The following is a 24,506-nucleotide window of genomic DNA, read 5'->3' as shown; positions in this document are numbered from 1 at the left end:
CCTTGGGATGGCAGCAGTACACTACCCTGAAATGAGCAGTGCACTTCCTTCCTTGGGAAGGCAGCAGTATGCTACCCTGAAATGAGCAGTGCACTTCCTTCCTTGGGAAGGCAGCAGTATGCTACCCTGAAATGAGCAGTGCACTTCCTTTCTTGGGAAGGCAGCAGTATGCTACCCTGAAATAAGAAGTGCACTTCCTTCCTTGGGAAGGCAGCAGAATGCTACCCTGAAACGAGCAGTGCACTTCCTTCCTTGGGAAGGCAGCAGTACACTACCCTGAAAGGAGCAGTGCACTTCCTTCCTTGGGAAGGCAGCAGTACACTACCCTGAAAGGAGCAGGCAGTGCACTTCCTTCCTTGGGAAGGCAGCAGTATGCTACCCTGAAACGAGCAGTGTACTTCCTTCCTTAGGAAGGCAGCAGTATGCTACCCTGAAATGGCAGTGCACTTCCTTCCTTGGGAAGGCAGCAGTATGCTACCCTGAAATGAGAAGTACACTTCCTTCCTTGGGAAGGCAACAGTACGCTACCCTGAAATAAGAAGTGCACTTCCTTCCTTGGGAAGGCAACAGTACGCTACCCTGAAATGAGAAGTGCACTTCCTTCTTTGGGAAGGCAGCAGTACGCTACCCTGAAACGAGCAGTGCACTTCCTTCCTTGGGAAGGCAGCAGTACGCTACCCTGAAATGAGCAGTGAACTTCCTTCCTTGGGAAGGCAGCAGTATGCTACCCTGAAATGAGAAGTACACTTCCTTCCTTGGGAAGGCAACAGTACGCTACCCTGAAATAAGAAGTACACTTCCTTCCTTGGGAAGGCAGCAGTACGCTACCCTGAAATAAGAAGTGCACTTCCTTCCTTGGGAAGGCAACAGTACGCTACCCTGAAATGAGAAGTGCACTTCCTTCTTTGGGAAGGCAGCAGTACGCTACCCTGAAACGAGCAGTGCACTTCCTTCCTTGGGAAGGCAGCAGTACGCTACCCTGAAATGAGCAGTGAACTTCCTTCCTTGGGAAGGCAGCAGTATGCTATCCTGAAATGAGCAGTGCACCTCCTTCCTTGGGAAGGCAGCAAAATGCTATCCTGAGACAAAATGGTGCTCTTTTCTACTCATGAAAGGCAGCATCACAATAATGTGAAAACGTGATAGGTGTTTGACTTCTCTTCCCTTTCGGGAGGAAGCAAACTACTTCCTGAACATTAACACCCTTCTACAGGAGGGGCCTTACCTGTCTCCAGACAGAATGGTCTTATAGGCTACTGGGACCCAAGAGTGTTCTTCCATGCTGAAGAACCAGTCTTCTGACAGTGTGTTCCTTCCTGTTGCTCAGTAAGAGAAAAACCTGAAAATTCAGATGATAAGAGGGATTGAAGTTTCTTCTACCCTCTATAAGTATGTCTGGAATCAGATAGATTCCTGTTTCATTAATCTGTTTGGTGCAAAATGTACAACGATTCTTACAAGGACACTTTGAACAAGTGAGGCAGTCTCAGTGAGTGTCCCAAGGGCCCTTCTTGTGGCCACACCTTCCAAAAGATTGTCCCAACATTGTTCTCTTAAATATGTGTTCTATCTGAAAGAGAACAATAATAATAGCAATACTGCATTATTTTTTCCATGTGAAACTCACCCATTTGTATATACTGTGTGCTACATACACCCCAGTGCATTTGCACAGAATATACAATTGTTCCCTGAATTAATCTTTTTGAAAGAGAACAATAATAATAACATAAAAATAATACATGTAACAATATTGTGTAATTTTCACACATGAAACTCACCTATTCATATGTACTACATGTTATATACACACCAGTGTATTTGCACCTCACCGGTTTGTACTGCATGCTAGTTTATGCACAATGGCATACAAAGAATTACTCAGAAAATTTTCCTGTCTTCTCACTCTCCTTTCTTTTAATAAGAAGAAGTTCGTTTGTTTAACCTTTACTGTACTCTAGGAGTGATGAAGAGACATGTAATAAAAATGTGATGTGTCATGTGTGGATCAAAAGAAAATGTAATAGAGAAGAAAAAAAATGGAAAATGATATTTGGGCAATTATTTGCAAACAGAATTATGAATTCCTATTAATTACAGATGGGCCTATGTTTTGTTATAACTTAACACATAAGACTTACCTGTAAACCTATAGTAGTTTTAAAATAAGAGGGGTGTACCCTAATCCCTAAAGATGGGATACAATGTGGTAACCCAAGAAGACCTTTCCAGAACTAATTACTGAAAAAGGGCAGAGGTTACCAGCATAAGAACAGAAGATGAGATGGATGAATTTAACACTCATGAAATATAACTTAAGGGAGAATCAAACATGGTATAAAATTGCAACAGACAGTTTTTCTCTGGTCACGATTGTAATGACAGAACCATTAACATGGCATCAAAAAAGATGTTTCTGCACAGGCATGGTGGAAGCACGAATGGACTATGTCTTATTGATAATTTTCTACTCTGTTGGAGGATGTATTCACATCACACTAAGACCAGAATTTTGGACATGAAAAAGTAATAACCCAAGCAATAGCAATGGGTGAGGTATAGCTGCAATTAAATAATATTTATCTTGATGACTGTAAAAGAATGTTCCAGTGATGATGGAAATTGATAAATGATTGCTACCTTTATCTGTACTATCCTTGTAATAGACAGTCAAAATTGTCCATGAGTCAGGGTAACATTCACATGACAGAGACAACCTGCACTGGTGTTCTTCATTGGAAAACGTGATCTTATACATATAGGAATGCAGAGAAAGTTGACCCACTATTGTTATGAAATCAATCTAAATTTTGATCTCCATTAAAATCATTACTGTTATGAAATCAATCTAAATTTTGATCTCCATTAAAATCATTACTGTCATGAAAATCAATCTAAATTCTGATCTCCATTAAAATCATTACTGTCATGAAATCAATTTAAATTCTGATCTCCATTAAAATCATTACTGTCATGAAAATCAATCTAAATTCTGATCTCCATTAAAATCATTAGTCATGAAATCAATTTAAATTTTGATCTCCATTACAATCATTACTGTCATGAAATCAATCTAAAGTTTGATCTCCATTAAAATCATTATTGTCATGAAATCAATCTCAGCCTTGATCTGTATTAAAGATCGTTATTGTTATGAGGAATACATTAATTTGTTCAAAAGTATAATAATAAGAAATGAAGTTTCAAAAATATGAATAAATTCTCAAAACATGATCATGCTAATTTAATATTTAATGTTCACTGCAAGCATTATATGAAACTTACATGATGCAAGAAGTTCCTACTAAGAGCGTGAGCATCTCCAAGACACCGAACCTGACCACCTGTCACCCCTGCCAGCATCTCTAGGAATGCCTGCAACACAGCATAGACGTGGTGTTAGCATAGTGTTGCTAATGGAAATTTCAAAATGGCAAGCACAACTGTTTAATATGTACAGAAAATTAATGACACTTGGTAAAACCATGAAATGGTGAAAACAAATATGTTCTAGATAAGGAGGGGTCTAGGTGGGTGGGTTTTCTGAAAATGTGATAAACTTCTTGATTTCAATGGTAAACAAATTCATCCACTGATGAAATGATAATTTATGATAATATGAGAGCCATAGTTATATGCAAGCCTTTTTGTACCTAAAACACACTTATAGACAATATGAGGCACTGAGATTTTCTATTTCTATATTCATCAATGTAAAGTGATACCCCAGCTGCAAAAGGAATTTGCCATGGAACAATTGTCATCAGATATGGGTTTTCTCTGCTTGAAATATAGTGACTAGACCCAATCTGTTGACATGTTAGGCAAATTTTAAAGCAGATCAGAGTCATGACACTGATCTGCTGACACACCAGAATAAAAGCAGATTTGGGTAACTATACCTTGATTTGTTGAAACATCGGGCAAAGGGTAACTATATACTGATCTGTTGAAATGTCAGGCAAAAGGGTAACTATATCATTATCTGTTGAAACATCAGGCAAAAGCAGATGTCACCTCCACCATCTTTGGTAGAAATGGTGAAGATCTCTCTCTCATTACTGGTGACTAAGCCAGAGGACTAGTGGTTAGAGTGTCCGCCTCGGATGCAAGAGTTCGTGGATTCGATCCCCAGCCGAGTCATATCAAAGACTTACAAAAATGGTAGTAACAGCTGCCTCACTTGGTGCTCAGCATTAAAAGGTTAGTGTTAGGACTGGTCGGCCTGGTGTCCGGATAATGTGATTGGGTGGGACTTCATGCTATATGTCTCTGGCATGATGCCCCAGTGCCTGACATCACAATAAAATGTCACACTGCAGACATCGTAGCTATATGACTGAAAAATTGTTAAAGCTAAGTTAAAAATCCAAATCATACACACACTCTTCTGATTGGTTCAATGCACTCAGGGTTCTGCAGACACTCATGAAATGAAGTGGTCAAGAAAGAAACCATGTACCGTACTTATTTGGCCTGGGTCACTGAGATGCTGGGCACAGGCTTAAATGATGCCTTGTTCAGCCATATCATAACACACTGTATATTCCATTTTGGCCAGAAGCCAAAGCTTCCTATCTGGAAAAATCAAAGCTGACCAGATGGTCAAAGAGGTCATTGGTTTGGGCTATGTCCTCCCTTCTGTCTGGAAGCATATAATAGTGGCCTTTGTGGCGTTGAATGCTACCTTCCTCTTTTCGAATAGTCCACCAAGGAAGGTAAATATTTGTTATATTGATTGAAATGATTTGCTTGCACCACTATGAGCTATCCTTTCCAACACTTCTTCTGAGTGCTTACTTGATATGTGCCATGCATGCAAGTTTCAGCTTTGTCCCATCTGAGGGAAGAGATCATGAGAAGATGGCATTGCAGTTTCCTCTCTTTTTTACAAGACTCTGGGAATCAGAAGCATGGGAAGGAAGGCAAATGCATTAAGATCATTACAGTGCAGGGAAAGAGCACTGGCTGCCTAGGTTTTCGGGTCTGGTACAGGAGAAAAAAGGTTGGTAGTTTGGCATTCCACCTTACTGCAAAAGGTATACCTGAGGGTGACCTACCCCTGCCCCTGTCCACCCATCAGGTGCAGGTTAGGATAAAGACAAAGGTGCAAATGGGCAATTTGGAATGAATCAGTTTATTCCATCTATATGATCCACTAGGACACCATCTTGGGATGAGGCAGATGTGAAGGTGGCTTTGCCAGCAATGACATCATTTGGGAAAATACCAAAACCAGATGGCATAATTCTGGAGATTTGTTACCTCCTTGCCTTCTGATGCTTCTGATACAACCGACATCGATCAGAAGAAATAATGCCCTTTCCATCTAATGCCTTCAGCCATGAAGAAACAGCCTTTATGATGGCATTAACCTATAGGAAACTGACATGTAATGACTACTCCACATCTCTAGGAAGAAGGAAAAGAGGCAAACAGTCCTGCCTGAAGAGCAAGCATTTGTACAAATAGTTATCTTCAGCCATTTATCCTGCAGCATTATGACTGTGGTCACCCCCTTTGGTGAGATGGGACTTCCCGTACTCTGAAACTTGACTGCTTAGTCCAACGGCCTCAGTTTAAGTTTAAAGGGGTGGAAGGATTTGCCATTATAATCAAACAAGCTACTCCTATTTCACTGTGCAATAGTAAAAAGTCATAGTATCAATTTCAAACTACACAGGGCTTACTTAATTTATTATTGATTCTGTCTTGAAGACTGTTTGTAGAAAATGAAATGGTCACCTCCAAACTTGCTTGAAGCTAGTTTGGAGGTAACATTATACTATGTATGTATGTACTTACAGAGAATTTCTGAGGCAGTTTTACATCTGTTACTATGATAGTCTCCAATACATTAAGCAGTTAAAGATTTGAAGTTATCTTTTTTTTTCCATTAGCCTAAATACAAATTTGTTATTATAAACTCCCAATATTCAATTTGGTTATAGCAGTAAGTCAAGAACCAGTCCTATTTTATATAACCTGCATGAATATTTCAGAAAATATAGTAGAGTGCGTTCAGGTCGCCTCAGACCATCAGGGCAATCTGGATGTGTTCTAATTTATTATCATACATTTTGGTTGATATGCAAATAGTTCCCATCATGCACTTTAAATCATCTGCTATGGACCCTGGGAAAATTCACTGTGTGTCTCTATAAATAGAGTGCATATCTGAGTGGCTAAAGCAGCATCATCTGCGAAGAGCATGTCCCTGATGGCTGCTTCACGTACTTTGCTCTTTGCCTTCAGTTGTGCCAGGTTGAACAGTCTGCCATCTGATTGTGTGTGCAGGTAGATCCCTTCTGTGGACATCCCATAGGCGTATTTGAGCAGGACAGTGTAGAAGATGCCAAAGAGCATGGGGGCAAGGATGCAGCCCTGTTTCACTCCAATGCAGATGTCAAAGGGGTTGAACATTGAGCCATTGTACTGCACTGTGCCTTTCATGTCATCGTGGAAGGACTTGATCATGCTTAGCAGCTTTGGTGGGCATCCAATCTTTGCCAGGATTGTGATGAGCCTGTGTCTGCTGACTAGATCAAATGCCTTGGTGAGGTCTATAAAGGCCAGGAAGAGGGGTCTGTGTTGTTCTCTGCATTTCTCCTGCAGCTGCCTGATGGAGATGATCATGCCGATTGTGGACCTCTCTGTGCAGAACCCGCTCTGTGACTCTGGATACACTCTGTCAGCAAGCATCTGCAGTTTGTTCAGGGTGACGCATGTGAAGACTTTACCCATGATGCTGAGAAGGGATATGCCCCTATAGTTGTTGCAGTCATTTCTGTCACCCTAGTTCTTGTACAGGGTTACAATGTTGGCATCTCTCATGTCCTGAGGCATTGCACCCTTGTCCCAGCACTGGCAGAAGAGGTTGTGCAGGTGTGTAAGCAGCATGCTGCAGCCGCACTTGATGGCTTCTGCTAGGATGTAGGTTTCTCGTCCAGTTTGGCCATGAGAGGGAGGTTTGCAATGGGGTTGCGGGCATTGTTGGTTACGTGGTTCTCTCTGGAGTACAGTTCAGAGTAGTATTCCACCCAACGCTCCATCTGCTTGCCCTTTTTGTGGACAGTATTGCCTGCGACAGACTTCAGTGGTGCTGTCACTTTCTTCGTGGGACCCATTGCTTTCTTTATGCCATTGTACATGCCTCTGATGTATCCGGCATCTGCTGATGACTGGATGCTCTGATAGAGCTGAAGCCAGCATTCATTGGCACACTGCCATGCTAACCTCTGCACTTTGCTTCTGGTAGACCTGTATGCCTGTAGTGTCCTCTGGCATGGGGATCGAATGTATTCCAGGTGAGCACTGCAATGCTCTTCTATGGCTGGCATGAGTGTGGCAGAGTTAGCCTCAAACCAGTCATTGTTCTTTGACTGCTTCTTACCAAAGATATGTGTGGCTGTGCTGTACACAGTCTCTCTGATGTGATCCCATCTTTCTTTGGCACTGCCATTGAGAGGTTCTGAATCAAACATCTTGAAGAGGGCATAAGTGAATTTCTCAGCCTTGTGTGGATATGACATCTTGCTCACATCAATATGTGGTTTACCCTCTTGCCTAGAGCAATGGATCTTCTTCACCTGAAGCTTCATTTTGCAGCACACTAGTGAGCAGTTGGTGTCGCAGTCAGCCCTATGGAAGGTATGGGTAAGAAGCACACCCTTCATGGCAGACTGTCTCGTAATGATCAAGTCCAGCTGGTGCCAGTGTTTAGACCAGGGAAGCCTCCAAAACACTTAATGCTGTGGCTTTGTCTGAAAGAATGAATTGGTGATGCTGAGGTCATGGTATGAGTACATCTCTAGGAGTCACTGCCCATTCTCATTCATCCCAATGCAAAACTTGCCAAGACAGGAAGGTCTAGTCATTGTCAGCACCCACCCTGGCACTGGAGTCGCCCAATAATAATATCAAGTTCTCTTCCTTGAGAATTTTGTCGATGAGCAAGTCTTACTCATTGTAAGTATATGGTATATGTGGTGACGCTTAGTGTGGAAGCCTAAACGCTGATTAGGTTGACAGGTCCGGTTGTGGTGTGGAGGCGGAGGGATAGCAGTCTTCCATAAATAATTTATACAGCTCTGATAAAAACATAACAACGATAAACACAAGAATAGAGTTTTAATCAATGCTACTGCAAATAAATAAAAAATTGTATGATACAGCTTAACAGCTGAATGCACGTAACTAACTCTGCTGATATATAAACTGTTTCAAGTGTCCGATGTTAACCAGCATAATGTCCAGATTTACCCCCAAAGTCTAATCTTACATGCTGTCAGGATAAATCCAAGGGAGTGATATATCATATGATCAATGTTGATAAGTTTTCGGGACACTTTCATTTATAAGCCAAACCTCCAACAGCTGCTAAAAAATACTCGCTACTCGTGTATCACCAACATGTGCAGACAAAATGTGTAAATTGCTTAGATGTCTGAATAACCCAATCATGCAATATATCCACCATCTTAACTCTATGTACTCTATTTACACTATTCAGTTGCCAATTCTCTTATACATGCATGGGTTCTCTGCATACAAATTAAACATTAAATATGTTATAACCCTTTCTCTTGTTTAACATGCATCAATTTAACTGTGTCAAAGAAGCCCATTTTGCTCCCCCACCCCCGAACTTGTATAGTGATAAGGATGCATATGCAATATTGTATTCAGTTAACTGACTTGTCCCAATAATGCATGATATGTTACATAACATGTTATAGCAGTGTTTCAGTATGACAAGTGCTTTGTGACAAACTTGTCTGGATATGACCATCCCTTCAAGAGATGTAGTGCTAAAAAACCTTAAAGCTGACTAGTACTTTGATCTGCACCTTTGTCTTTTTAAGACCAACTAAATATCGTGCGAAGTTACCCATGAAACCACATGTCTAGTGGACCAACTGTCCTGAAAAAGTCATTAAAACAAGATTTTCATTATGGCTACCCCTATACGAGCACCTGGGATTGTTCTTCCAGTCAGTGGTCATCTTGGAAAGAAAATATAACCAATTACATGACTTCTTATTAAAAGTTGATAATTTCAAAATGTTAATTACAATTTCCAGGTCCTATCTACCGTTTTTGACTATAAAATGAGCGATATATCATTATTTTAGTTTTTACTGCAATTTTCTTTAAGTTCAAGAAATAGGGATATATTTTTAGGGTATATTCTGGTTAACAAAATGGGATCCATGCCTGACCCTGTGTTATAAGTTATCAGGGCACAATTTATCGAGGCAGTGGCATAATTAGCAGATTTGTCTTTTGTTTTCTGACATAAATTCAGGCCTGTTAATCATAAAAACCCTGAAAGTGGCTTGGGTTAAGACGTAAGTTTGACTGGCAACTATACCAGTAATTGTATGTGTAACTGCCTTTCAGTCCATAATATTAGCACAATTACCATAGGTTTGTAAAACTGAGTGTAAGTTTGCTTACATCAAAGTAAACTACAACTCACAATTTCGAAGCATTATTTCTGAAACTTCATTATTGTATTGTGGATTTATCATTAAAGTTTAGTGCAGTGGTGCCCCTGATTCAAATCCAAGGGATGTACTTCATTCAGCAAAATGTACTTTATTCAGCGTGAATTCAAAACTACAATGTACATGCGGTGGCACCCTTATGTAAATATGCTCTTTAGCCTAATTGCGAGTATTGAATCAAACCCTATTGTTGTCATTGTTGTCATAATGGGATAATATTTTAATGAATTAGGTATTTACAATTTCAAGGCAAAATAAAAATGTAATTACTGGTGCACTGATATAAAAAGTCTAATGCAATAATGCTTAAACAGACAATAATCAAGTCAAAAGGGACAGGTAGTATTACAGCAACCCTCGAATGCTCAATTCTTGTCATTGTCCGATCAAATTATACACGAATCTGAATTAGGCAAAAACAATAAGAAAACAAAAAAAATAAAATAAATTTATTGATTTTTCAAACAAATTTATATCATTTCTATGTAATAATCTTATACAACAACCCCGAGAGAGTTATACAGTTAATTTTTGCTAATGTAAGTTTGCCTTAATAAATGCATTTAGAACTTATTGCGTGCATCTTATGATGTTGTCTCTGACCTTTTGGTCAGCTTATATGAGGGTCATGCACTTTTTAGTGTTTATACCCATTCAGTTTGGGGGGTCTGCTTATAAGCGAACGGGTTTATATGCGTTTCTATACAGTATGTATATACTCATTCAGTCAGATCCAACTGAAAACAATACAGACCCTGATCTGCCGTTATAAAACATTCTAGGAGATCAGGGTCTATCTTGTTTGTTCTGCTGATTACTCCTAACAAAATGCAGAAACCCAGATCTGCCAGTACATTATAGGGTAGTTTATGGAGACCATGCAAACCAAACTCGACTCCTAAACTACCACAGTGGGGTGTTAGACCTGTAATTTTCTTTGTTTAATATTGTAACTTTCAAAGTAGACGGAACATGACTGCATTGTTAGATCCAATCTAAAGTTATTTCACTTCACATGTACAGTGGATGTAAAATAAGATAGATAACTATACATAAAAATCTCTACATTGCTTACCACATCACATTCTCCAATAGGCACACACGTGATTCTGGCCAGCGTTTTCTCATTAACCGTATGAGCAATCTCAGTGGTAGTGTTTTTCATCTGAAATACAAACAGACTTCCTAACTCCATTTGCGTCTGCACAAACTGTCTACCCTTGATGCAGACTTGCAGACCAAAATGTTTAAATACAAAAATTCAAAACTTTATTGAAAACTAAAAGGTTGCTTAAAATACATGAAAAATTTAATCAGGTCATCTATATATGAATACAAATTAAGCACAATGGTCCAGCTAAAGTGATTTTCACTTTATCATGCATACAAGGCTTTCATCCAAAAAGTATAAGTCCAATATGCTTAAAAATGTGTTAAAAATTTAAATATTTATATCTACATGTAAATACAAATATGCCCACCAAATTTAATTTTGTCTACAATGGTTTTGGCTTAATTATGCAAAATGATTCTTTAGTATAAAAAAATCTCAATCTTACAGTGAAATTGCTGTATAGTCAAGTGCATTATACAGTATTCCTACATTTTATAACGCTTTCTACAGGAGTCATATAGTATACTCCATAACAATGAAATTGCTGTATAGTTAGTCTATGATACAATACTCCCACATTTTACAATGCTTTCTACAGCAGTCATAGAGTATACTATATAACAATGAAAGTGTTTTATAATCAGTCCATGATACAGTACTCCGACATTTTACAATGCTTTCTACAGAAGTAACAGAGTATACTCCATAACAATGAAATTGCTGTATAGTTAGTCCATGATACAGTACTCCAACTTTTTATAATGCTTTCTACAGGAGTCATAGAATATACTCCATAACAATGAAAGTGTTTTATAATCAGTCCATGATACAGTACTCCTACATTTTACAATGCTTTCTACAGGAGTCATAGAGCATACTCCATAACAATGAAAGTGTTTTATAATCCGTTCATGATACAATACTCCCACATTTTACAATGCTTTCTACTGAAGTCATAGAGTATACTCCATAACAATGAAAGTGCTTTATAATCAGTCCACTATACAGTACTCCAACATTGTATGATGCTTTCTACAGGAGTCATAGAGTATACTGCATAACAGTGACAGTGTGCTATAAATCAGTCCATGATACAGTACTCCCTCATTATAATGCTGTACATGGGAGCTATAGAGTATACTGACTTATAATGAGACCACCTTATAACAAAGTACATGATACAGTATTCCCTCATTACAATGTGATCCATGGGAGCCACATAATTTTCTGGCTTATTAAAAGACTGCCTCATAATGAAGTACATAATGCATATAATTATACTACAAATTAATAAATTTTACTACCAATTAATAAACTTTACTACCCATTAATACAAAGGGATCCATGACCCTACTCACCTTATAAGAGGAACAGTGCTATGATGAAGGTATTTAGTGTGAGGCAGTGATGCAGTCAAATTTTAGCTGGTTCTGCACATTAATATTACCTTTAAGAGCTATTATTTAATATATGTAAACTGCACATAATTTTTATTTCTTAAAAATCTAATATCTTTGCAATGCTCCATTTTTGGAATCTTTTGGTAAAATCTTTGTGATTTAAAGGATGCACACCCAAATGTACCGTGACACCCAAATGGTAAATGAGAGTATATTACAGATTAACAACAGCACAAATAATTTTTCAAGCTGCAGAAACTTTGGTATGAGACTTACCACCAGGAGATTCTGGTCCTCTGGGTTCATGACCTGACCTGGTACATCTGCATCACTAGTGGGTCTCCCATCAGTGAGGACAAACACCCGTGGTAGGACGTAATGAGCATTTGTGTTATATATGGCTCCTGAAATTAAGTCACAGAGTTTAGGAAATGGCTAAACTAAAGTAAACATTCATGCAAGTGTATGGTATGGACTTAATTAAAGTGACAGATTTAAGATAATGTTCATCAGTAATGACTGGATTATTGTGCATGTAAAAAGATACCAAGGCAAAACTATCAGCTATCTAATTAGTTTAATCAAACTCTAAAGCATTAAGAGTCAGAAGTTGTTGGTCTCCATGCTCAATGAACATTCTATTCTCAATTAACACTTGATGCTTAATTAAATTCCATGCTCAATTAATATTCTATTCTCAATTAACACTCTATGCTTAATTAGCATTCCATGCTCAATTAATATTCTATTCTCAATTAACACTTGATGCTTAATTAAATTCCATGCTCAATTAATATTCTATTCTCAATTAACACTTGATGCTTAATTAAATTCCATGCTCAGTGAACATTCTATTCTCAATTAACATTCTATGCTTAATTAGCATTCCATGCTCAATTAATATTCTATTTTCAATTAACACTCTATGCTTAATTAGAATTCCATGCTCAGTGAACATTCTATTCTCAATAAACATTCTATGCTTAATTAGCATTCCATGCTCAATTAATATTCTATTTTCAATTAAACACTCTATGCTTAATTAGAATTCCATGCTCAGTGAACATTCTATTCTCAATTAACACTCTATGCTTAATTAGCATTCCATGCTCAATTAATATTCTATGCTCAATTAACATTCTATGTTCAGTTACCATTCTATCCATATATGCAGCAATGATCACAACACCATCTACAATTGTGAGAGATTGTCTTGCATTGATGGCTAATTGCACTATAAATTTTCAATTTACTTTTTTAAAATCAAAATTGACAAATGAAAGATTAATCATAGTGGCATGAAAATAATTGCCAGTAAAGATTTAAAGATGAAATTTTATTCTCTAACATTTATCTTAATTCTTGCCTCTCAAGCCTACCAAACAAGGTGGGTTAGGGTTAGTGTATGCTGGTTTATTTTTCACATAAGTTCCAATAATGAATAAGAAGAAAATGGTGGCGACAAAATAATCTTTAACAAAAAGAAAATAGTGATCAATGCTTCCTCTTGGACAAGTATTTGCATGAATCTGCCATTCAAAGTTAGCAAATGTGCAAAAATTGTGAGTCGATTTACTATGTGCATAACAAAGCCAACAAGATTAATTGATATTAAAAATGTTCAATTTAAACAGACAAGTGCTTGCAGTCTAGATCATCCACCATAATGAAGAAATTAAAAAGTGACTTTTTTCTGATAGAAGATGCTTTCGTTGATTATCAAGCTATTAAAGGCATTTTACCAACTGAACTTGGAAAAGCTAAACAATGTTGGACATGCAGTTTTTAATATTCAGTGGTAATGTCTCTGCTGTTACATGCAGTTTTCAATATTCAGTGGTAATGTCTCAGCTGTTACATGCAGTTTTCAATATGCAGTGGTAATGTCTGCTGTTACATGCAGTTTTCAATATTCAGTGGTAATGTCTCTGCTGTTACATGAAGTTTTCAATATTCAGTGGTAATGTCTCTGCTGTTACATGAAGTTTTCAATATTCAATGGTAATGTCTCTGCTGTTACATGCAGTTTTCAACATTCAGTGGTAATGTCTCTGCTGTTACATGCAATTTTCAACATTCAGTAGTAATGTCTCTGCTGTTACATGCAATTTTCAATATTCAGTGGTAATGTCTCTACTGTTACATGCAGTTTTCAATATTCAGTGGTAATGTTTCTGCTGTTACATGAAGTTTTCAATATTCAGTGGTACTGTCTCTGCTGTTACATGCAGTTTTCAATATTTGGTGGGAGCCAGGATGGCCAAGTGGTCTAAAGTGCTCACCTTCCCAATCACTGCCATCTCACCTCTGTCCCTGCGGGCTTGTCCAATGCATGTATGTGACAAAGTTTGCCAATAGCTTCCCATGGGTCAGCTGTTCTTATGGATGTTTTCCTGGGTTCTTCCTCAACCAGTTATAATGGCCTAAATGTATAGCCTATCTTGTGCTAAAACATGGCACTAAACCCACAACAACAACAACAACAGTATTTGGTGGTATTGTCTCTGCTGTTACATGTATTTCTAATTTATAAAATGCAGTACCATGGTCATAATACAAAAAATGCTGCCACTGTGCTGACAATAAAGATACATAACCATAAGTTTCATCTGTATTCATTAAAAGTTATTTATCACACGTTTGTTGAAGCATACCTGAAGGAGTCCAATCTTAGATACTGTTCCCATATGAAAACTGCCACCACCCAATTAAAAGGAAAGTTTTCAGTAAATAATCTTTCTCTAAAAATAATTACCCTATTAACATTAGCACTTACTCTCTGCTACCTTCAAATCCAGCTATCATGGAAATATGAAAAATTTCTCTCTGTCTACATATGAGACAAAGAGAAAGTAACTCTTACAGACTGATGCTGTTATTCCTGCTACATGGCTGATGGTACCTCAAAAGCAACTAGTTTATGCTTGATCGCGAAACTATGACAACATGCTAGCATTTTCAGGGAAGGATGGGACTGTTTGATATTAATGTCATAAGGCAAGTATTTCTGGAGAAACATGATTTACTAAAACATTTCCTTTCTCAATCGAAAACCCCACTGCCCAATCACATTAACATTAAAAACGTAGGTAGGAGGAACAGGAGGGAATATTTCAGCATGCAACCTTTCACCCTGTATGAGTAAGATGACTTCTCTCTAGAGAAATGATGAACTTCTTATGTAACATCAGCGCAATTGAAGATTGTGTTTATACATGTGCCATCCCTGTCAGATGTAGACCCTGGTTATTGCACTGCACTTAAAAGTTTCCCAGGAAGATCCACTGATAGTTGCAAGGACCTGTGCTGAGGCTCTGATGTCATGAACAGTGCATGGGCAGCTACAACTGGCCCAGTGAGATTCAGCTCTCTACTTTGCAAGGCCATGTCATGAAGACAAAAGCAGCAGAAAGTAGGCTGGGCATGTCAGCCTATTGTCTCCAGTGTGTCTCAAATTGAGATATTACATTTGATGGCCAAAATGTTCACAAGTTTTAACAATCCTGTGAGAGTTCAGAGTGCACTGATCTAATAACCCTCTTTAGCCAAATAGCAAGCACTTTTATCATCATGCCTTGTTTTCTTGTCTTACCCTGCAAAAATAGCCTTTCATGGCTGCCTCAAACTTTCTCCATGTACCTCAGATAACATCTTAGGGCATGTACCAGGTCCTGAAGCTTTGCCTCACTTGACAGATCGACAGAGGAGAAAGAGCAGTTATTTTGATGGTTGCCAACTGATGGTGACCTGTCCTAATAAATGAAACCAGACTGCACCATTAGTACAACTGAGCCATTGGAATGGAACTGCATATATTCACATTCATAGACAGTGCATGCAGTCACCATGCAAGCTGAAGCAAGTGCTATCAGGATTGTTGTTGTTGTTGGGTTTAACGCCATATTTCAGCACACGATAGGCTATGCATGGCGGCCAGTATTAATGGTGGAGGAAGAACCCGGGAAAACTCCGGGAAGAACCACCGACCCACGAGAAGCTACTGGCAAGCTTTCTCACATACCCACGTTAGCCAAATCCTAGACTCGAACCCACGCAGACAGAGGTGAGATGGCAGTGATCTGTAACGGAGAGCGCTTTAGACCACTCGGCCACTCAGGGCCCCTTGCTATCAGGAAATAAGTTTTGTATGATAACTGCTTCAGCAAGGTGGAAGACAGAGGGCTCAAACTTTGCTGAGTTCAGCCACATCAAGACCTAGATGTTCCATTTGGTAGCAAAGTGAGCAAGCGTGGTCTGGATATGTTGACTGGACAAGTTGGAAAGGTCCTTGTCAAGTCCATTCTCATCTCTTCCATGATATCAGACTGTGTCTGAAATCAATGAACAGTATCCGTTGATTATGATATGGGCTAGATTCTTGTTGTCAAAAAATATGTTTGATAGTTAGCCAATGGTGTGTGTGTGTGTGTGTGTGTGCGTGTGATTTGGATTTTTAACGTAGCTTTAACAATTTTCCAGTCGCACTGCTACGATGTCTGCAGTGTGGAAGTTTTTAGTGATGTCTAGCACTGGGGATCATGTCGCAGACATGTAGCATGATGTCCCACCCAGTCACATTATCCTGATACCAGGCCAACCAGTCCAAACACTGACCTCTGAGCACTGATGGCCCATGTTATTCCACCTCATTGTCAATAGGTCTAGAATCAGTCAACCCAGAGGGTGCAGACTCTGGAGATGGATCGATGTTGAGATCGCTCTGTATGAATCAGTTGACCTTCCTTGACAACGGGTCAGCCAGAACACAGAGCCTGCCTTGGATGTGTTGATTTGTATATTTATATGATATTGGGCACACCAATAAAGGTAATCCCATATTATGATGCAAAGGTCCAATGACTTTGTCCCCAATTGTTTTAAGACGGAGGTCATTATGACCAAATTGTCCAACATTATAAGAACCATCTTCTTTTAGATGCATTCCACCCAAGACACCGAGAATGGCCTTCATTTCTATGAGACATGTGAAGAACCTTCTTTGGCAGTATCCACTTGTCTATGACTGTCACAAAGTCCAGTAACAACCATGTCAACCTGAATGAAATAAACTGGTGTCTGAACTGATTGTGATTATCTGGTATTTAAGCTCCTAAAGGTATTCCCACTAATAGCCACTCCCTGTCTTGGTATTGGAGAAGAGCATTTCATTTTTGTCGAGATTAAAATCAAGGGATCGTATCAACCTGAAATCAGGTGCCACAATACTAGATTTGCACGTAAAGGTGGCTGAGGTATAATATGTCTACCATCACAATGAGCAGGCCAAGGAGTTGAAAAACTCCCTAAGCAAAATGAATGTCCTGGAGGATGCCTTCAACAGCAGATAAATGATACTGCTGTTATGTTTGGGACAAAGATGAACTAGGCTAATACTGACAAGACTGACTACAAACACATCATACTGCACAGCAAGATAGAGGACCTTACCATCACCATCTTCAATTGATGTAATGATGGAGAATGATGAAACTGGAGGGGACCGGATGAATGATATCTGGAGCCCCTTCAAAACAACTTGACTGACCTCATCGTTTGTTGGATATAGGTTGATCTAAATCTGGCTAAAAAGATGTGTGGCATCCTCAGTAAGGCCACATACAGGCAGGAGGGATGACAAGTCATTGATGGTTGTTGAGAGACTTAGGGGAGGAGAAACACTGTTGGTCAGCAGCTGGGATGGTATACAGAAAATAAAATAACTTGCGGAAGGAGACGAAAACATGAAGTCCACATAACAATAACAAATGTACAAATTGTTCAAATAGGTAAACTTGCATTCCTAAGATGACCAAAGAAGTGCATAACAAATCAAAATTTAACAATTACACTGGGAAAACATGAGCGCTACCAAATGATACCACATGGACAATATTTTCTAGTAAAGAAACATAAATATGAATAAATTTCACTGCTAACAATACAAATATTGTATACATGCCATAAAACAATATTTTGACTTGCTATGCCACTGAACTCAATGATGGCTGGTCAAAACAAAATATGAATTTTAACAATTCTTGGAGGCACTGTTCAAAGTTGCAAACAAAAAGTTAAATTAGTTGCCACCTTGCAGAAACAAGGGGAATTAATCTGTAAGAGTTACTTCCCTTCATTTTATGATGTACAGGTGAAAGAACATTTTTTGGTCTTGATGGTTGTAATTCCTAATATCAATGTGACCATGTAACATATTTTACAGAAAAATAGAAAATCCCCCTTTAAAAATTTTCAGAGGAGGAATTTCCCCTGTGAGTAAAATTCCTGGAGAAACCACTGAGCAAACCAAAACTAGAAATACTGCAATTTATTTATTTTGACATATATACATTTTTATGACATGAAATAACAGTTGGATGGCAATGGATTGGTGAAAAGGTCCTATTTTTTCAAAGAAAGGGAACTGTTTATTGGATTTTTAAATTCATATTTTTGCATGTCTAATTATTACATGTCTAATTATTCTTACATGGTTGACCTGGAATTCAATACAGATATTCAATCCATATCTCTACATCATACACCAAAAATGGAACGATTTATGTTTTCCCTGATGATATTATGTCAATATTTTTAGATGCACAGAATTTAACTTTCATAAATCTTAATTCATCTTGAATTTCACTCACACATTTAAAAGCTAAAAAAATATTTAGAAAACATTAAAGGGAGGATATGTAATAAATACAAAATGACATTCATATTTTTTTTTTTTTTTTTTTTTGTTGCTGAATCAGGGGAGATAACTCATTTGATAAGGATTATGAATATGGCTATGTCTAACAGCTTTGATGTATCCATACTCCACATCAAACTCATTCTTCAGCCAACTGGGAATTAAACATATAGTTCTGCATACATATCAACCCCAAAGTCCCATAAACAAGTACTCCTTAAAATATGGTGATTGCACACTTTCACAATAAAAATACAAAAAATACTCACTTTCACCATCAGTAAGAACAGCCAACACAAACAAGAATGCCATCTCCAAGTGAGTGGGACCGTCAGCATAAAAAGAATCTGCCAAGAACATAAAAAATGTCAAACAGAAAAAGAAATACAATGCTACACCAGAATATAGGATCTGGAAGCATTTACCCAACTAAAACTTTCCCATGGTTCCCACGCTTTTCTAAATATAAATTTCCAGGTCTTTTCCAGTTTTTTTCCAGGATGAAATTAATTTTTTTAAGGTTAACATATGACCATTACTGAATGGAATTAAAGAACATTTTGGATTATAAAACATGCATTTTCCAAATATGAAGATGTTTCTCTTCCAAGACTCTCCAAAACATATGTCGGAAAAGATGGTCATGTACAAAACCACAAAATGAGCCACACGAAACAAATTTGACTCTATTCCTTTAAATTGGCATTTAAAGCCATTTCAATGTACAGAATACAAATCCTAACATTACTTTGGTGACCTGCATTATATTGCTACATGGAAACAACATGAGCATAAATTATTTTGTTTCCTTTCAAACCTTTAATTCTAAAGAATTCTAGAGCAATATATGTGCATGTTATACAAAGTAAACATTTCCTATCAAAGAATGAAAAACCCCACAATAAATGCAAAGTATTAGAATCTTATCATGTAACAAAAAATGTTTAACTCTGAATTTATGAGTAAAATTAAGATGATTTGGTTAAAAAATCCATCCTTTAAAGACATTTACAAAAGGACTGATTTAAATTTTGACAAAAGACATTCAAAATTATATATTGTTGTATAAACAAGAACTGAATTTTCTGTAAAATCAACTTGTCTTCTTGTAGTTCAATAAACCAGTTACAAAACCTGTATTGATACATGGGCTCTTATTGTTTCTTAATATTTAATAAAAGGGATGACAATTTTCCATTTCTCCTGCATTCTATTTAAGACCTGAAACTAATGCTTCAAGCTGCATGTCACTGTGTAATAGTTTTGCACCAAAGTTCAACTCAGAGATTCAAAATTCTCTTATTCGGGTTTCCTTCGAATATTCCAACCCCATTTTTCACATTTGGACATTTAGTATGGCGTGTGGGTTCAGAGCAATTACATATAAAAAAATGGAATCTGCTGCCACTGAAACATAGCTTACCAGTGGGATTAGCAAATTTAAACTATGTTATATCGACTGACACCTGCATGAAATCAACAGGAAAATTATTTATTTTCTCAAAAATAACAAGTATTGTAATTGTTATGTCTTTAATCCGCTGACATACTAGATGAAACTTGGCATAGATGAAACCTGACCCGGTACTTGCCATTTGCGTTAATAGTCACATGACTTCACAACTCTCAAACAACAGCATCAGAAGTCTAATAGCCCCATGATATCAACAACAAACTCCTTTTTAATGTTGTTGTACAAAATTTCAATTATATTAAATGAAAGTCTGATACCTTTTGTAAAAAAACAGAAAGAACATATAATTCTCAACATATTTATTTTGAGAACAACTATAAGAAACTTGGTCAATCTGATTCATCAAGCAGAGTAGTCTGGTTCCCAACTTCATATGCTCCCTGCAAGAGAGAGCACATGTCATCCTGGTAGTCACTTGATACAACAAAACTCAGAAGTTGGTCTCGGAATAAACATTGAGAATTTTGTGCTCTTTCGTTTTTGTATTTTTATTACAACCAGTATACGACTTTCATTTAATTTTTTCTGCAATATTTGAAAATGACGGTTGTGAGATTCTGTGTGCTCATGCGACTAACAATCAAAATTGCTAGCACCAGCTCAAATTTCATCAATGCATTAGTTTTATTGTCTTGCAGCAGATTAAAGACCTAATGATTTTAATGCTTACAGTTTCTAAGAAAATAAATAATTTTCATATCGATTTCATGCAGGTATAACTCGATTTAACAACATTTAATTTTGCTAGCCCATCCACAAAGTGGTTTTGCTTTAAGGCCACCATGAATCTAATCCACTGAGCATTTGGATTGTCTCAACAAATATATTTATCGCAAGCACCCAAATGATTCATGCTACAACCTCCTAATATTCTAATTAGAACTCGATAAATTTAACTCACTACCAGTTCAGTTACGACTCAACTGCATAATTGTTTCAGACATCAAGTTGTGGAGGAAAATTCATGGATTTTCCCCGAATTTTGTCAATATTTGATGGTCGAGGAAAAAAAATCATTGCTCCTGATTTTTTACCCATTTCTCAGTAGTGTGGGAACCCTGCTTCCTATGTACCCAGTAGTGTGGGAACCCTGCTTCCTATGTACCCAAATAATTTGATGAAATTCTCTTTATATAACTGAACAAGTAAACAAACCTGGGACAAAAATTTGCTTGGTACCCACAAACAACAAAACAACTGGAAAATAAATAACATGATTTTTTTTGTAATCATTAATAATTTTTATGGCTTATTTTCAGTGATGGTTTTTGTTTTGATATATATATTTTTTTAGAGTAAAAACATCAGTTAAGGATGGGAAGCATCAATCAACATCAAACCACTGACCAAGAAGGCATGTCTAATTGGCTAACATCAAATCACTGACCAATCACACATGTTTAAATGAATGATGTTGAATCACTGACCAATCAGACAGGCCTGACAGTTAACATCAAATCACTGATCAACCAGACATCATAACTTTTAGTTGAGTGTAAATCTGAATGACCTGGATAATTCAAAAGTAGCTTCAGATGAAGTTAAAATGGAAATTAATTTATAGCAAATCCACCAATCTTGAAATCATACAGCATGCAGAATAGTTTAATCTCTTGGCATTGTGTGTTAGGCAATTGTTTGATGAAATCAGATTAAATCAGAGTTGCAAATAATAATAAAAAGTGTGTCAAACGTAGAGTAAGTTTTGACAGTTTATAATTGTTGAAAAATAATTTTTTCTAGTAAAATGCATTTCTTCAAGAATACTTACTCATTCATAATACCTTAGAACTACTGCTACCTTGCAAATTCAGTCCTCCCAGATAACACTTTTAGCTATAAGAATATAAAAGTTATCTGCCCATCTAGGTGATGCTTGGGCAGAGCAATCTCTCCTTGGTATAGAAATTGGCACCAAATCCCATGAATAACTCTGTTACTACTGGAACATATGGCATGCTCTGTATGTGTATGTAACTGCAAGGAGGCTGGGAGGGGGTATGTGTATTATGACTGGGTAATTATTCTCAAAGAAATATATTTGACCAGAAAATATTGGTTTCTTCTTTGGTTTCTTCTTAAAATATGTTACCCAATCATACTACCTTAGGAGAATAGGTAAGAGGTGGAGGGAGTTACATTTCCTTACCCCAGAGATACCATCTCCGATCTCCTAAGGTACTGAGACAGCTTCTCCTCACCCTGGAGAGACCATCTCCAGTCCATAAGTTTTGTAAGACATCTTCTAGATAACCCAACTGTATATACTCCAACTGTCAATCTGTCAGGGAGCAGCTTTGAAAGGGAAAAATTTTCTTTTCCACAAATCCAGCAGAAGTTGTAAAGCAGCATCTGTATGAAGCTGTCGAGTGATCTGAAGGATAAGCTTTGTTCCATAAGTAAAGGTGCCTCTTGATTGACTTGAGCCTTTAGGACGAGAGATCTGTGATAAAAACTGGAGAAGTATACTCAGAATTCCATTCTGCAGAATGGATAAAGATATTTAGAAAAGCTTCATTCATATGCAATGATTGTGTTGAATGTCCTAATATCATGTCATAATGTCTTGAGCCAATTATGCAGAGCAAATTCATTCGTGTGGGTTTAGTCCAATATGCAGGAACGTTAGCCCACTGATTCAGAATTAATGCTTATGTTGATAGATCATCCTTTCCCTCTTTGAAGGTAAAATGAGGCATGATCTCCATCAATGCATCGGCTTGATGTTCCTGAAATATCACTAAGGTGGATAGCCATCTTGCTTAAGATACTCCACCACTTGTGAAACTGTTCTTAAAAGTGGATTTCATCAGATCCTGATGTGCAGGGTTTGGGTGAAACACCAGCCATCATGGTTTTTAATTCAAATGAGGTAATAGCTTAATTCTGGTGATTCGGTTGCAATTGATGAGGTTGGACCAATATTTTCCATTTGAGTGGAGTAATCAGGATGAGAGACACTCAGATTTGCTGATTCCTGTATCCCCTTTATGGATCAGAGGTGCTGGAGAATTGTATATATTCCAATCTACAGATAGAGAATCAATTATTCAGGCTTTTCATGTCCAAGATTGGTGAGACAAAGGTTGATGTTTTGACATTCCACCTTGTCACCAATAGGTGCATCATAGGTTGAACCCACAGAGTGTCTATTGAGTGAAAATCAAGGGATGAAGAGATAATTCCATTTGCATTATTTCCTTCTTGCAGAAGCACTAGTCTGCCCATACATTAGCCAGCTTAGTTAATATATATTTAAACATGGATTGTTGATGAGGACACCACTTTGGAAATCCTAAAGAAGAATACAAAAGTCTAAGTATTTGATCCACTCTGCTGTTTGAGAGGAGGTGAAGTTATCGGACAGAAAGAGAACTCCATTCCCACAGAGATTCTCCAGCCACCAATGAAAAACTTTGAAAAAGATTTCTATCTTGATGATGTAGATAGCTAAATAATGATCTTGAGGGGCCATGCTTCCTTGGTAGTCCAAAATTGTAGGAGACTTTCTCCCCCAGCCATCAGTGTTTGCATCAGTAATAATCATGATTGCCAGGGTTTGTGCTTGCTGAGGCATCAACAAAGTGAGTCAAAAGTGGTTTCCTTTCTTCAAGATGCAACCTCATATTGTTGTAGATTGTGATAGTTGGCCAATGGTCCCAGGTTAGGTCTCCACTTGGACCATGTAATCAATGTTATAGGTGCCCAATAAAGCATCCAAGAAGTAAGACAACCACTAACACACTTGTCAAAAGTCAGCTTGTGAAAGAATTCTCTATCAGATGGGTTGCTCCAAATAAGCATGGAACCTACCATTGCATGAATTCAATTCTCATTCTTTTTACCTGAACATTGATTCCAGGCCTAGTTGACCAAATGTTGAAGGGGTACAAGGTTGATTCCAGGCCTAGTTGACCAAATGTTGAAGGGGTACAAGGTTGATTCCAGGCCTAGTTGACCAAATGTTGAAGGGGTACAAGGTTGATTCCAGGCCTAGTTGACCAAATGTTGAAGGGGTACAAGGTTGATTCCAGGCCTAGTTGACCAAATGTTGAAAGGGTACAAGGTTGGAGATGTTCTTGTTGACAAGGAGATTGAAATAATGGAGTGTCACATGTGAAACCATGTCTTGCTCCAAAAAATAATTGTCTGCTGCTTGGAGCCTGTTGTAGGCAAATTGCACAACTTCTGTTTGAGTAGGATGTGAAAGCATATCTCTTGCAAGTCCACACTTATTGTGTAGTCTCCACAATTGATGGCATTATGACCCATTTTTGCATTCCAACAAAAATCAAAGTGCATAACCAAGGTCACT

The 24,506-nt window shown here is 37.7% G+C and overlaps 1 protein-coding gene across 7 annotated transcripts in view; it reads right to left on the bottom strand.

Annotated features, from left to right (window-relative positions):
• LOC149802147 (uncharacterized) overlaps nucleotides 1-24,506 on the bottom strand; it is an 88,808-nt gene that overhangs the window by 22,207 nt on the left and 42,095 nt on the right. For all 7 annotated transcript variants that reach the window (XM_089956553.1, XM_089956549.1, XM_089956550.1 and 4 more), the window contains 4 exons: nucleotides 18,987-19,064; nucleotides 12,300-12,427; nucleotides 10,585-10,674; nucleotides 3,286-3,375 (listed from right to left, as the gene is read on the bottom strand). In XM_089956553.1, the coding sequence (XP_089812679.1) occupies nucleotides 3,286-3,375; nucleotides 10,585-10,674; nucleotides 12,300-12,427; nucleotides 18,987-19,064 (386 nt within the window). The remainder of the gene's footprint in view (nucleotides 1-3,285; nucleotides 3,376-10,584; nucleotides 10,675-12,299; nucleotides 12,428-18,986; nucleotides 19,065-24,506) is intronic.

This window comes from Sinohyriopsis cumingii, chromosome 4, assembly GCF_028554795.1.
Source record: "Sinohyriopsis cumingii isolate HCF-2022 chromosome 4, ASM2855479v2, whole genome shotgun sequence".
Classification (NCBI taxonomy): Eukaryota; Metazoa; Mollusca; class Bivalvia; order Unionida; family Unionidae; genus Sinohyriopsis; species Sinohyriopsis cumingii.
This window is presented reverse-complemented; position numbering and strand designations above follow the sequence as displayed.